At 43.7% G+C, this 15096-nt stretch overlaps 1 protein-coding gene across 1 annotated transcript; it reads right to left on the bottom strand.

Moving 5' to 3' along the window:
* Positions 1 to 7197: 7197 nt before the first annotated feature.
* Positions 7198 to 12275, bottom strand: LOC116962106. Its single transcript, XM_032995045.2, has 2 exons — positions 12226 to 12275; positions 7198 to 10855 (listed from the first exon to the last, which is right to left on the bottom strand). Exon 2 carries the CDS (start codon positions 10847 to 10849, stop codon positions 9482 to 9484), a length of 1368 nt encoding a protein of 455 aa, XP_032850936.2. The 5' UTR covers positions 10850 to 10855; positions 12226 to 12275; the 3' UTR covers positions 7198 to 9481.
* Positions 12276 to 15096: the final 2821 nt, after the last annotated feature.

The raw sequence follows: 15096 nt of genomic DNA, 5'->3' as shown, positions 1-15096 counted from the left end.
AAGCTGTATCCAAGGCTATTTTTAAAATCTGCTCCAAAACCATCCTCAGACGTATCCATCACCACTCCACATATTTTCAGTGGCAGAGTAGAGATTTTTGATTAGCCAAATAGCTTTACTATACAGATATCATAGTCAGGATTCTCACTTCATTTCATCTTGACAGAGAGATCTCTTAGAGCATTTAATTACTTTAGCTGATGCACAATGGTTCAGGATTCCTGCTTGAAATTTACAATTTGCTTTTGACCATAACATAAGGGTAATATCATATAAGATTTGTGTACCATTTTTCTTTTAGGTAATTTTATTTGTACTGTAGCTTTCATTGCATCTTAGTGCATTAAGTTTAATTCCTTTTATTTACACCACAAACACCTATAATGTGTCTTGAAATCCCCAATCTCATTTCCTTCTGTTGCACTGTAAAATTCAAGTTGTGCAACTGAGATGTAAGCATAGTGTTTGTGAGGCAATGGATAATTCTAAATCAACTACATTAACAAAAAAGAAATCAAGCATCAAGTAACGGATATGGAAAGAATGATGAGTGGGACTCTAGAATATTTAAAAAACATTTTAAAATGGCATCATCAAGTGTAGTGTCTGTCTTTTATCCATTGGACTTGTTGATGTAGCAGTATACTTTCCAGTACTGCCCTCTGAAAATACTGAAGTGAGATGATGTCACTGAAAATAATACCAGCTTCAGTAGCAGACAGCTCCTATAGGACAGTCCCAGTGAAATTCCAGAGCAGCAAAGAAAGGGGAGAGAATAAGAAAAGCAATAGCGAGAAAACTCCTGGCTGTAGATGAAGCCATTTTTATATGTAAGAGGAAAAAAGCAAGTGACATAAAAGCAGTCACTCACTGCCTCCCATAAGCAAAGTGATGATCAGTCAGTCTCTGAGCAATGGCCACCTTGGAGCCAACCCCCTCCATGCCTCCTTCTTTTATTGCTGAGTAAGATGTTATATGGTATGAAAAAGACCTTTGGTCAATTTGGGTTAGCTGTGCTGGCTGTGTCTCCTCCTACCTTCTTGCCCACTCATGGTAGAAGAAGACAGGGAACAGAGTAGGAGAAAGCAAAAGCCTTGATGATGTGCAAACACTGTTCAGCAACAGACAAATATTAGTGTGTTATCATCACTGTTTTAGACACAAATCCAAAACAGGGCACCATACAGGCTGCTGTGAAGAAAGTTAACTCTATCCTAGCCATGCCCAGTACAATTTCCACTTACTCCATATCATTTGCCTCATGTTCATATCCCCTCATCACACCCACCCCATACTTTGACATATACACAGATGTTGTTCCCTTAAGTTTACAGGCCATCGAATGCTGATTCCAATATCCATTCAAATATCTGTTAATTTCTGTTCTGTCACGGTTTGAGCCTGGTCATCAGCCAAACACCACGCAGCCACTCCCTCCCCCTTCTCTTCTGGCAATAAAAAGGGACATGAGCCAGGCTTGGGGTTCGAGATAGGACTGGGAGGGGGAATTCACCTTGTATGGTCACGAGCAAAAGGCAGACTCGTTAGGGGAAGAAAAAAAGAACATGCATTTATTACAGACACTAACAACAACACTTAACAGAGTAGGACAGTGAGAAGCATTGCCACATCTTGAGAACATCTTCCCCCCACCCCTCCCTTCTTCCCGGGCTCAGCTCTGCTCCCGATATCTCTACGTCCTCCCCCAGCGGTGCAGGGGCAGGGAATGGGGGGTGCAGGCAGTGCTGCCATTTTCTCCATCTTCAGTGGGGGGAGCTTCTGGAACTTGTTCCCCCTGCTCCACCGTGGTCCCCCTCTCACAGGAGACAGTCCTCCACAAACTTTCTCTGACATGAATCCCTCACACGGGCCGCAGCGTTCCCCACACTGCTCCAGCGTGGGACACCAACTTTCTCCAACCAGATTCCCTCCCACGGCTGCAGCCCTTCCCGAGCTGCTCCGGCGTGGGACTCCCCCACATGCTGCAATCCTCCCAGCACTGAATTTCAGCAGCGGGGGCTGCTTCTTCCCACAAGACCCCGGCCTTCTTCAGGCACAGCACCTTGATCATCCAGGCGAAACAAAACACAGGCCATAAATCAGTGTCTGCTCCACCATAGATCTCCATGGGTGGCAGGGGGGGCCGCCCTGCCGTCTCACCACAGGATACAGGGGGGTCTCTGCTCTGGCACACCTCCCCCCTCCTTTCTTCCTCCGTTCCCCCACTGACCTTGGTGTTCATGCAGCTGCCCCAACTCCTCCTCACAAGTCCCACTGCTTCTCACCACGTCCCTTCTTAAATACGTTATCTCAGAGGCGCAGCTGATGGGCTCAGTTTTGGTGCAGAGGTGGAGCTGGCTTGGAGCTGGGGGAGCTTCGAGAAGCTTCTCACAGGGGCCGCCCCTATAGCCCCCCTCCCCTGCCACCAAAAAACCCCACCACTCACTCAAACCCAGGACATGTTCATTTAATTTAGTCAATTACTTGGGCTCCATATGTTGTAGTGGTCACTCAGACCAGGAGGGTTAGCATATTGTCATGGATTGTTGGGTGCTAAAACCAGTCTGGGCAGAGCTATAGCTGCATGTGCCCAGTTTCTTGTGAGGCTCTTATCCTCTGTTGGTTCAGGTGGTTCCTGCTATAGTACTCCCATAACATACAACTCAAACCATGACCCCTGAGGTTAACTCTCCCTGAGGTACACACTAGTTTTCCCCATCCTTCCACATTAACCTCCAAGTGCACCCACACTCCTGAGTGAAAGCAATCCCACAAATGGATTTACCCATTCCCAAGGGAGGAGCAAGCCACACTGTCTTTCCCAAGCAGATCCCTTACACGTACTATGGTAACCCTACCTCATCCTACAGTGTGTAGGGCCTTTGTCTGAGAAGAGCCAAGTCAGTTAGCAGAACATCTGGTGCTAACCAGCCACGTGGCTTCTGCTAAATTTTCATGCTGGTGTTTCCACATCCCAGCACTCATCACTCTAAGCTTAGTCTTTAGCAGTTCATTGTGTTGCTGTCTTTCCAGAGGCTGGTGGGTGACAGAGGATGTGATACACCCCCAATGAATGCCATGTTCCTTAGCTCCAGTGACTGTGGGATTGTTTTGGAAATGGGTCCCATTGCCTAACTCAATTCTTTTTGGTGTGCCATGTTGCTAAACATCTTGCTTTTCAAGGGCCAGGATGGTGTTTTGGACAGAAGCATGTGTTATAGGGTACGCTGCTGACCACCCGAAAGTCATCTCCACCATGCTAAGCACGTAGTACTTGTCTTAGCAGGTTCATGGCAGTAATTCCAGTTAAGAACATGCTTGTTAGTGCAGACAATTACCGAGGAAGCAAAGGACAACAGGATCTCACAGCAAGCACCAGAAGCTCTGCAGTTGCTCATTGCCTGTCCTGTTCTTCTCATCTGTGAAGTTAAAGGTCCACGGGTGTGCATCTTGGAACTGATCACAAGCCTGTTCACTGGTGCCTAGAAGAGTGTTAATATTATCTGCAGAGACATTCAGATATTAGCAGATGTTTCCAAGAGAAGATAGCGAGTGCCTGCAGTGTCACGGTGAGCTTGGGAAGAGCTATTGCTCTGCCCTAGGCAGGTGATGCACAGTGCTCAGCACATTCCCCCTGGGACTGTCCCAATCACATGTCACTAGGATGTCATTAGGCCACCTCATCTGTTCCCACACCGGACAACCCCTCAAATTTATTTTATGAATTCCAGACACTGACACTAGGACACATCCTTGGCCTGATTTGTGCATGGTGCCTGTGCATCTACAGCCACTGCTTCCCTGCAGCGTGGGTGTCTGCGCGGCACCTCACCTCATCTCAGGGGTTAGAGAGGAGCTCTCTCTGGGCTACTTGCAGCTGTGGCCTCCTAGCTCCTGTGAAGGTACAGTCAGCCATCACAGTTATTCTCTTTGCTTCAAAAGACATTTTCTAGAAAAATTTATATATTTAGCTTAGCTTATAAATTCCAACCATTTCTTGGTTTTCATCCTGCCACAGAAATAAGCAGGCAGTGTCTTCCACATCCCTCTGCCCCCACACAGTCTCATCTAACAGAGAAAGAGGAAGCCCCAGCTGTGAAACTACATTATGCAAGACAGAATGAAAAACTCCTCAGCCAAAATTAACACCCTTTGCAGCAAACACTTCCCTCTACAATTGCATTGCCCCCTCTTCTGGTGGCCTTTTTTTTTTGTCAACAGACCACCTTACCAGCTAAATGTCCACAACGCTTGCCCTGTGAAAGGTTCAGTGGAGGAGGACCAAGGTCACGCAGTAAATGGGACATACCTTGACAGTATGTCTGGCTTTTTGAAACTTTTGCTCATGGAAGAAAGGCTGTCATATCAAGGTGACAAAGAAGAAAGAAGACTATCATGCCAACATAAGATCTGTAATAGAAGAACATGGAAACATGATGTAGAGTTACACTTTTGATCATCATCATGATTGCAGAATGTAAGTGCCAACTAATTAAATCTATTTGTTTGCATTGTAGATACTTAAGAAGATTGTGAGGGTAAGGAGTCACACTGCTGTGCTTTCTAAATGACGTGTCCTTTAAAATAATTTCAATAAAAAGGATGGATGTCAGTGTATAATAATGAATTGATTTCTTCATACATTCCTATAACTCCATAAATGAATGGTATAGTGACTATAATGTAGAGGTTTACAGACAAGAAAAATGTGTATGTATATATATATATACACTGGCATTTAGTACTAGGACAGTGCTCAGGTCGTCTTCTCTGCAGTACACCTAAGACATAGATATGAAAGACACTTTACCCCATGAACTGGGCATGTTTTCTCAACCCAACTCCATCATATTTATTTCTGTCTAGTCAGGACAGCACAGGGTGCTTTGAGTACTCCATTTTACGTTTGTATAGCAGTACTAGAGATTACAGGAGCTAAACAATAAACAACTACTGAAAAAAATATATCAATATGTCAGTAGAGTAGATAAGAAAAAAGGAGTCTTGTGCCAGCTCTGTGTGCATAGTAATCACTCAAGCAAACACCATATACACATTCAAATCGCTTTTTCCTGCTTATCTAGGATGTTTCAAATATCTTACAAGTAATCTACAAATAAGCTCTACTCCACGTGACACACCTACTTGCTACTGAATGGTCCCAGCATTTCAGCAAATCTCTCAGCAGCCGCTATAGCATCTTCCAGTCACCCTGAACCATTTGTGGCCACGAACTTTCTGCGCTTTGTGTGAAAATAAACAGTTTCAGGGCAGCTCATTTATCTTTTTAAAGCTGGTCTTTAGAAGACAGACACATCCAAGTTAAGGCTTCTAAAATTAATGGTCATTGTTATTTACTATCATTCACTTCAAAAAATCACTAAAATCTAGAGGAATTCAGGACTTAAGGAAAAAATAAAATCACACTGAGTAAAAACAGGTAAAAGCCAAGTATACTTATCCAAAGAATTTCTGTTCAGACAGATCATAAATTCCTGCTCTTCTCCAATAGGCCTCAGGAGAGGACAGCCTAAGAAAACTACCCATGAGATTTATTAGAGCTTTTGGGATTTTTCTGCTGTTTTGGAGGCTCTACTTTTGTTGTCTTCAAAAATACAGTTTCTTCTATTTTTTCCTCTTTCACCTGAAAATTTCTGAGGCTGGGCAGTGCATTCTTCATCTTTCTCCTAGAGTTTGCACTTTTAAATAAGAGTTCTTTGCAGTTCATGGGCTCAGTTATGTAGGATCTTTTCCTCAAGGATTTCATGTGATGTGACCCTGAAGAACTCAGAGGTCACACAGTAACTCATGTATTCCAGTAGTTTATTTTAAAGCACACTGAACTGGCTGTATGAAAACAGGAGCAACAGTGTATGCTAAGGGTGCTAACCCTCCCTTCCTTTCCCTTTTAATTTCTTCTTTCTGATTTACTCCAGCCCTTTTCACCACGGTCTATGGAAACCTTCCTAAGTAAAAGCAATTGACTCTTAAAAAGCTTTTATCGTTAAGTCATTAATGAAGGAGGTTCACAGGTTACAATTTCACAGGTTAAAAAAAAAGGAAGAGGGAAGCTGATAGGAAATGCTGCCTTTTTTTTTTTTAATATTTATGCAGTTGGATGAGTTTTCATTATATATAAGCATTGTGCAAATACATAAGGGTATTTTACTTTTTCATCAGAAATTCAGGCATTCTTCTCCCAGTCTTCTTGGAAGTCTAAGGGATATTGGAAGATGCATGGAAACAAACCCACGATGATGAGGTTGAGAGGGATTGTAATTCTATCTGTTCAAATGGTTTGATCTTTGCCATTTTTATTCACATGTATTTAACAGAAAAAAACTGAGAAGTTGTCTGTTCAGTTCTGAACTTTGCTAACCTGGTTCTCTGGGGACACAACAGGCCCCCTGCTCTTCAAGGCCATGACCAACATGGGGAACTTTGGTGGGATCTCCTTAGACCAGATTTTGCTCTTCTAGCATTTCTACTTCAAAAAATAGCCAACCAAACAAAAAAGTCCCACATTCTGTGCTCCCCCCTCCCCCCAACTCAAAACACAAGTAGCAGCACAAGCCATTTGGTTTTATCATTGGGAAGTCTAGGGGAAATCAAACATTATTTACTTATTTAATATTTACATTAGGGAAGGGAAGGGAAGGGAAGGGAAGGGAAGGGAAGGGAAGGGAAGGGAAGGGAAGGGAAGGGAAGGGAAGGGAAGGGAAGGGAAGGGAAGGGAAGGGAAGGGAAGGGAAGGGAAGGGAAGGGAAGGGAAGGGAAGGGAAGGGAAGGGAAGGGAAGGGAAGGGAAGGGAAGGGAAGGGAAGGGAAGGGAAGGGAAGGGAAGGGAAGGGAAGGGAAGGGAAGGGAAGGGAAGGGAAGGGAAGGGAAGGGAAGGGAAGGGAAGGGAAGGGAAGGGAAGGGAAGGGAAGGGAAGGGAAGGGGGAAGGGGGAAGGGAAGGGAAGGGGGAAGGGGGAAGGGGAAAGGGGAAAGGACTTCACTGAGAAGAGTCTGGCTTCATTTTCCTTCTTCCCTCCCATCAGGTATTTACACACATTAACAAGTTCCCCCTGAATCTTATCTTCTCTACACAGTCTCACACTTTCAGATACCATGATGGTGGATTTTGATCAGTTTTGACTACAGTTTATCTTTCTCATTATCAGTTTAATTAGAAAAAAGAAATTATGTCCATTTACACATAAAACAATCTGCAAATATTTTATGCAACAGAAAAACAAGAAACAAATCATGCTTTGCTATGATAACATGGCATATGCTGGCAACTGAAAACACAAAACTGAAAGTGTAAACACAGGGATTTTTCCACTTGTTTGGATCTGCAAAGCCGCCAGATCTGTGGGATACAAAGCTGATGCTATTACTGGTTACTGTAAACAGCAATGTGTTTGTCCTCTTTTAATCAAATTTATCAGTTCACCACGTGAATGATGAACCTGTAGCTTAGGACAGGAATGCTTAAGAGCCCAGCTTTGTTTTCCTGGATCCAAGCTGAATTTGCAAGTTGGATGGAATGTATCATCCTTTTCATTTATAATAAATCTTTCAGCTGAAGTGCATTTAAGAGATGAATGATCCTCTAAGAAGCAATACAAAAGAAAGAGGCAAGTAGAACAAATAATGAATAACACTATCACTTTGATTTTTATCCAAGTGTTCTGTTATAAGCCTTTATTTTAAAAACTCATAGATGGATACAGTGGACCAAATGTTGCCACTGTTTATATCCTATATAAGCCCTCCTTAAATTCATTGTGCTTAAGCAGAATTTGGCTTTATATTTGCTCTAAACTATGTTGTTCATTCTGGATTGAAGGTAGGCCACTGAGCCAATCAAAGTTATATTTGATTTTTTGAGCTGTAAATCATGTTCTGTTTAAAAGTATCTGTACAAAAATACTCTGCATATTTTCAAAATATCAGAAAGTCTTGATTCTGGCAGCTGACGCAGTTTCACAATCAACTGGGAAACCTGAAAGCTTTAATTTCTTGGCATGATTTAATAGAAAGAACTTAAAGATATTTCCATTTCTTGTATATGAAACTTGGGTCATCAAAGACAGAATAGCTACAAAATTGTCTAAATTGCCGTTACTAAAAAGGGTTGGCTATAAAATAAAAATAAACAAACAAACAAACTAGCACAATCAAAGTTGAAAAGTAAACAGAGCAGTGTAAGTACAAGCTACTAATACCTGATCTATCACCTGTCCACAAAGGTGCCTCATATTTGTGATACCTCAGTTCTCTCTCCAGTATCTAGATGTATCTGGAGAGATGTCTCGGCATTATTGCTGGGCTGGGCAGGCCAGCAGCAGAGTGGCAGCAACCTTACTGAACGTCTAGGACCCAGCAATTTTGGTCTGGGAAATCACACAAGCCGTGGTGCCCAACAGTAGCAGTATGTCAGTGCAACTGTCCCAGGCTTCTCTCCCTGCCACAGTGAATCAGGCCCCTTGCATAACATCCCTTCCCTTTTCTTGTATCTCTATATACCCAACAACTACCCTCTGAAAATAACCGATGACCCACTTCAGTTTAGACAGTCACTGAGGTGCAGAAGAGAGAAGGGACATCTTGATGTAGCCAGAAATCAGCCTTGTAAAATGTTCCATGTGGACTAAAATGTTGACCCTGGAAAGGACAAGTCAGGTATTCATCCTTTAGACAGACGACTGTTGTTCCCCACCTGCTCTGACAGGAACTTTCCAGGCCAGAAAGAAAGGAGTGCATCACTGATAGCATCCATCTAAAGACACTGCTGTCCAGAGGGCATGAATTTCCAGAATCTACACTGGTCTCTGCTGATTCCACTGCTACTCAGCTCTGCCCACTGCTGCCCTTTTCACTAGTACTTTTCTGTTGGTTTTTAGCTTTTTTTTTTGTTTTTTGTTTTTACTTCCTACCCCACACTCATATACAGCAAGGCAATTCCTTATTGGACATTGTCAAGAATAGACTTGGAGATGAGCACTTGCCCCACCTGTTTTGTATGACCTACAGTAAAGGGAGTGTAGTAAAGAACATGCTGTGGTTAAGAGGCAGTAAATGATCCAGCCTTCTCTTCTTAACTCCCCTGCAAATAAGCCTAGAATGGAGGGTAAATAAAGTTCCCTAGTGGACATTTGCCTCTATATTAGCCTTTAGTAAGCCCTCTGTTGTGTGCTTGAGTGTCTGCACTTCCAACTACTTTGTATTTTACACTTTTATTCCCCTAACCTTTGTCTTGTGGGCGGCTTCTCAGGGCTGTGCACAAGTATAGCTACCTTAGTAGATGAAGAAAGCACTCTTATCCCTTTGCTATTTACACTGGAAACATTTGGGCTGCAAATACTTTAGTTTTGAAATTCTTTAAGGGTCAAGTGGAAATAGAAAAGAATCCCTTCCTGCTACACAAAGCTCTTTTTGTCAAGGGAAGAAGGACTGTTGAGACCAAGAAGTGTCCACTACATTTCTATCTTGCTCAGAGTGTAAACTCTCCAGCATATAATCTCCTTTTATCCTGACGATAATCACTATTCCAGTGCCAGGACCCCTCCTCCACACAGTGGGAAACAAACTGGCAGAAACAGGGCCCTTTATCCCAGTGCCCTGGTGTGGTCCCTGAGTAGGAGAACTGGAAGTGCCTCTTGGCTACACAACAGGCATAATCAGAGGAGAAATAGTGCAAGGCTCGCTGAAACATCTCTTCGGCAAAGCGTTCTCCCTCTCCAAAAGTCTCCGAGAAGTGCCTTCTGCACCCCACCAGGGAGATATAAACTAAATGGAGCTTCACGCGGGAATCGCAGCCAATCAGCAGGGAATTCTTTGTCAGCAATGAGTTGGCCTCACCAGCAACCTGGGACATCTCCAGAAGTTTCTCATCAGCTAATTTGATTTTGTAGTTGTAGGCACAACTACAAAAAGCAGAAAAGGTAGACAAAGTTGCAAAGACCATAATACAGCCAAGGAAGGTTTTATAGGAGTCACCAGAGTCCTGGTCTAAAGAAGCAAATAAGAAGGTGGCAATCATCAAGTATAAGCTTCCTAACAGGTAAGCTGATATCCCGAAGATAATGATGACTGTTGAACAAGGTGATACCCTAGATGATACCCGATTAATCATCTGGATGGCCTTTCTGTAGACCTCAGTATCTTCACAGAATATTTTCAGCTGGTCAGGCAGTGCCTCACTGAATGTGCCTCCTCTCCATTGTGGAATGACCTGATCATCCACTGCAGGGAGAGCCAGGAGGGATTTCCCATTGTAAAGGGATGGAGGGCTGTAAGGAACCATGGTAGCATTCTTCATCTTGTGGTTGGGAGTGCAAATGACCTTGATAACTTTATCCAAAAAGTGGATGTCGCTGGTGTCAATATAAGTCAAATGGTTGAGCTGCAGCGGCACAAAACAGGGCACCAACATGATGGGGATTACTGGCTTCCTTCCTAAACAGTCTTGGAAGACAGACAGATTGGCTTCCAGAAGGCACCACCTGCTCTGGATAAAGTCAGGACTGAGGACTAAGACAATTTTCTGGCTTCCTTGAATGGCTTCAACCATGTTTTCAATAATCGTTTTACCTGGTATAAAGTCCCTCTCATGATAACAGGCCTTCAGATTAGGAATCATGGCTTCTAGGCTCTGGATAAGGCTCCTAACCCACTCTGAATTGATGTTACTGTAACTGACAAAGATGTGATGAGTCTCATGGGCTGCCAGTGCAGGTAGCTCAGGAAGCACCTGTGGTCCTCGAAGATCTGTCATTCCTGCTCTTGTGGATAATGCAGGACTGGTCTCACCAATACAAGTATGAGAAATGGGTTTAATTTCCTCTTTGGAATCAATCATTCTTTGCTGCAAAAGCAAACCACAAAAGCACAAATTATGAAATCATGCTCCGCAAAGACAGACAGAAATAAAGTGCACAATTTTGCAAACTGTTCTGCCTACCAAAAGCATACCACTTTGCCTGTCCATGCTTCTTTTCTCGGCAACACTATACACTTATGGGTTTGCATTCACAAACACACTGATAATGGTGACAGACTCTGAGTTCAGAAGTTGGGGTATCAAGCATCTGGCTTAGTCCCTGGCTTCAACTCAATTCCATGCTGGAAACTTCAGTCACATCGTTGAGCACCGATTCTTTTAATTTAACCCAGTGAAATTGTTTCTAGGAGCAATGTTTTTCATCTAGCTAGAATTTTAATCAAATTACAATAGTAATTATAAGTAACTATATATTCCATTCAAGCACTTGAAACAACAAAGCTCCTTAGTGATAAATATCAATATTATCCACTTGGGATTAAATATTAGGAATGCACAGAATATTGTTCACTGCTTTTCATATCAACACAGAGAAGCAACAAGCAGAGCTAGTACAGTAAGTGTAGCAGCCCTCGTCAGACAGCTCTCTGCAGACCACCAGAAAGTCTCCTGAACCTTCTCAGACGGTCTGTCCTTCACTTCAGCCTAGTTATGCAAGACAAGAAGGAAGCAAATGTATTTCCTTGGAGACCTTTTTAAGATCAAGGTGTAATCACTGTGGAGGTTTTTGTTCCTGGTGTGAAAATCTCTCTGAAGTGGTCCATCCATCCATACTAGAGAGGCTGGGGAGAGAATACAATGACCTTTCCAAAACCCAAGGTGCAAGATGACTGTTCCCCATGGGCAATGAAGTGTAATAAGGCTCAAGTACTTCCACTCTAGATTGCTCCCTGTATCATCCGAGGCCTCATTAGTCCTAGAAAATTTTAATTTTTGCTAAAATCTGGCATGCAAAATTTCAAGCAACTTTGCTTTATGATAGCAAAGAGAAATAAGGGGTGTCAAACTGTGTCCTCCTGCCAAATATTCTCACCTGAACAAGTCACACGGAAGCTGGCTGAGAACTGTGTGACCAGCGTAAGGCATTCTCCAACATCTCCAGCTTCCACATTCCTCCCTTCGACAGCTGACTGCATGCGAGGCCCTCCTCCCTGCCCTCTTCCTCCTTCAGCTCAGAAAGGAATTCCCCTCTGCTGAGCTCACACGAGGACCTGAAACCAAAACTAACCAGGGCTGCGAGCCCAGGAGCCTGAGCGATAGCCACCTTTGTTTTCCCTACATCTCCCACCACGGCCCTGGGGTGCCGGGAGTGGGGCATTGTCTCAGGAGCGGGGCATCATCTCCGCTGCAGGAAGGAGAGCGGCAGGGAAAGGAGGAAGGAAGCATTCGCTCACCTCCTGGGAAGAGATGAGATGCGAGCCCCGGCGGCTGCTGGCTTCAGCGACCCTGACTTCCCTGTCAGGAAGGAGGAGCCTTAGCGTTGGAAAGAGAGCGACAGAAGGGGAGGGCACTTGGCAAGAATACAAACATTTGATGCCTTCATGGTTTGTAAAGCTCAGGGTTTGTAAAATGCCTTAAAAACCATTTCAAGTTCCTCCAAACAATGAACTCTCAAGCACCTCGATGCTTGGACCAGTCCCACTGAAACCACCCACCCAGCAACCCAGCACTCGGGCCATTCAGATCGGAAGCAACATGCTTGCTGATGCCACACTTTGCAAAGCTGCAGCTGAAGTGACATATGAAAGTCACGCCAGAATGGCAATGAGGGGTGCATTGCTATGTGTCACTGCCTTGAATGGGTCCACTGGGGGAAAAAAAATATAATAAAAATGGTGGGGGGGTCTTATTTAGAGCTGCAAAATTAAATTGGTCAGTGGCTATGTCAGGCTATGCTGACAGCCGTTACATTCTGGCGTCAGCATGCTCCTATATAACTGGAGTCAGCGTGTTTTATGAGTGATATCATCTTCTGCTCAGAAAATCTGTATTGTGCTTTGCAGAGTGGGCTCTCTAGGGCAACGCACACTGTACCCGCTGGTACTGGCAGGGAGCAAACTACGGAGAACCCTGAAAGCCATAAAGAGTCTAGAAGGTTGAGTCTTCTTACACTGAATAAACAGAGTAGTACGTTACAGCCACTCTGAAGCAAAGAGGAACTTCTCCAAGAGCAGACACCCAACAGCGACAAGCCACCGGAGCTCTTGCTGCTGGGCAGGAGCTGTGGAGATGGCACCGCATTCCCTAAAATCGCTACCCATTTCTAAGCTATCCTAAAGCACTACAGTTCAGACTTACTCTAACATACATCTAATACTCATACATGTCAAACTATACGCCTAGTACATGCTGAGGCTTTTTGTTTCAGTTTCTCTGATCAAAATGCAAACCTGGGGAAAAAAAAAAAAAGTAGAACACAAAAGGAGCTCTCCATCTGTTTTTTTATAATTCAAGAAAACATGCAACTACTGCAATTTTTTAAAAACTCTAATGAACAGTGGTCTGTCCTTTGATGAGCCAGTTCAGAAAAAGGATTTCAGAACCCAGCACAAAATCTTTGCTACAACCAGACAAAATTAAAACAGTGGATGGCCTCTCACTTCTCCAGGTACTCAATCTTCTTCCTTACTTCAGATTAATATTTGGTAACACAGGCAGAAACTCTGGAGGTCCGAGGAGCCCGCCTCCTATTTCACCCTTCAGTTCCTTGGGACCCTGTGTTTCACAGAAGAAATCATCCCAATTTCAGGCAGTAGGATAGTTTCTTCTTCCCTCTTTTGCCCAGGGGAAGAACTGCAGAGAGCAGCCAGGCAGTCTGCAGGCTCAGCAAACAGCTATTCGACAAGCCAATGAAAGGACTTGCAGCAACGCAGCGCCTTCTGCACTTTTACTTCTCTTAGTTCACTCTTCCCTAAAATTGCAAAGTTCCCCCAAAGTTCCCACCAAGTGACTGCTAACTTTGCTTGCACCCTTCACCTCTTTGATCTGCTCAGACTGTAACCACAAGGCCAAGTTTTGCTGTCATTTCTCCAGCTTGAGGTCAAATTCTTGGCTGACCCTTAGACACCACAGTGCCTGCATTTCTGAATGTTCATGCTTCACGCTTCACTTCCTGTAGCTTCTCTGACAGCTTCTAAGAGAAGAGCCTTGATTTAGGGTTTGGAGGTTTTTTTGGTTACACACAATTTTCCCGCTTCCACTTGCAGTGTCCATCTGTAGTCTTCCACTCATTGTTTCCGCCCTCACTACTCTGCCTACTTCTCAGAGAGAATATTATTTTTTTGCCTGTCAAATGGGATCCTTCCTTATTCACCATTCGCCCACTGCTTTCTTTGTCCTCCTGTTTCAAGATACTTCCTCTTGTCCCAGGGAAGGAGACACTTTTAAACATTTTGTCAGGCTTGGGTAGGAAAGCCTGTCTTCCCAACATTTTCATACAGAAACAGAAAACATTTCTGGAAATCAAAGCAAGACGGGAACAGGTTTATGACACACCACCTACTGTTTACCATTTTTTTCTTTTCCCAGTTCCTCACTTGAAGGACAAACTTGAGGATTTCTGTCGCATCTTTGACAAGGGGAGTTAATACACCACCTGAGCTTTAATTTAACAATGTCCTTACTCTTTCATCCGATATCATGGACACCTGTCTTAATGCTTGTGGAACTGTCTATGCACAAGTCAGGAGTCATTTCAGGCACAGTGCACAGGCACAAACACACCGATACTTAGCACTGGCCCTCAGTGGCACTCAAAGCAAGCACAGGAGTGGATCAGAAGCACAAAGCAAATGTCATAAGCTTTTTGCCCAATCTCACAGAACAAGCAATGCAGACAGGAGCGGAGTATGGTGATACACACTTCAAGCCTATGGGTCAGTTACAGAGCTACTCTGTATAAAGGCATAAGCATGGAACACCTCACCCTGAAGATCTGTAAAAATGATCCAGATTAGTGACATAAGAAGCACAGACAATCAGTTAAATCATATGCTCTTTATCTAGGTCATCACATTTAGTTAGTTCTTTTGCTTCTGTTGTTTTTTTTTCTTAACAGTGTGTCATAACTGTTTTCTGAGCTAGTCCCCTTGCTTTCAGGTGCCTGCAACTCATAGAGCAAGTACAACAAAAACCATAGTGTCTGCCATGTTTAAGAACAAAACTTTTTGCTGGTTAACAGCACATAAGTGCTTCAGTGCTGCACATGCACCAGTTTACAGAAAAATATTGACATAGTGGGTGATAGTCATATTGCCCACGTTTAG

The sequence above is a fragment of the Tyto alba genome, unplaced genomic scaffold, assembly GCF_018691265.1.
Source record: "Tyto alba isolate M040663 unplaced genomic scaffold, T.alba_DEE_v4.0 Super-Scaffold_21, whole genome shotgun sequence".
Taxonomy (NCBI): domain Eukaryota; kingdom Metazoa; phylum Chordata; class Aves; order Strigiformes; family Tytonidae; genus Tyto; species Tyto alba.
This window is presented reverse-complemented; position numbering and strand designations above follow the sequence as displayed.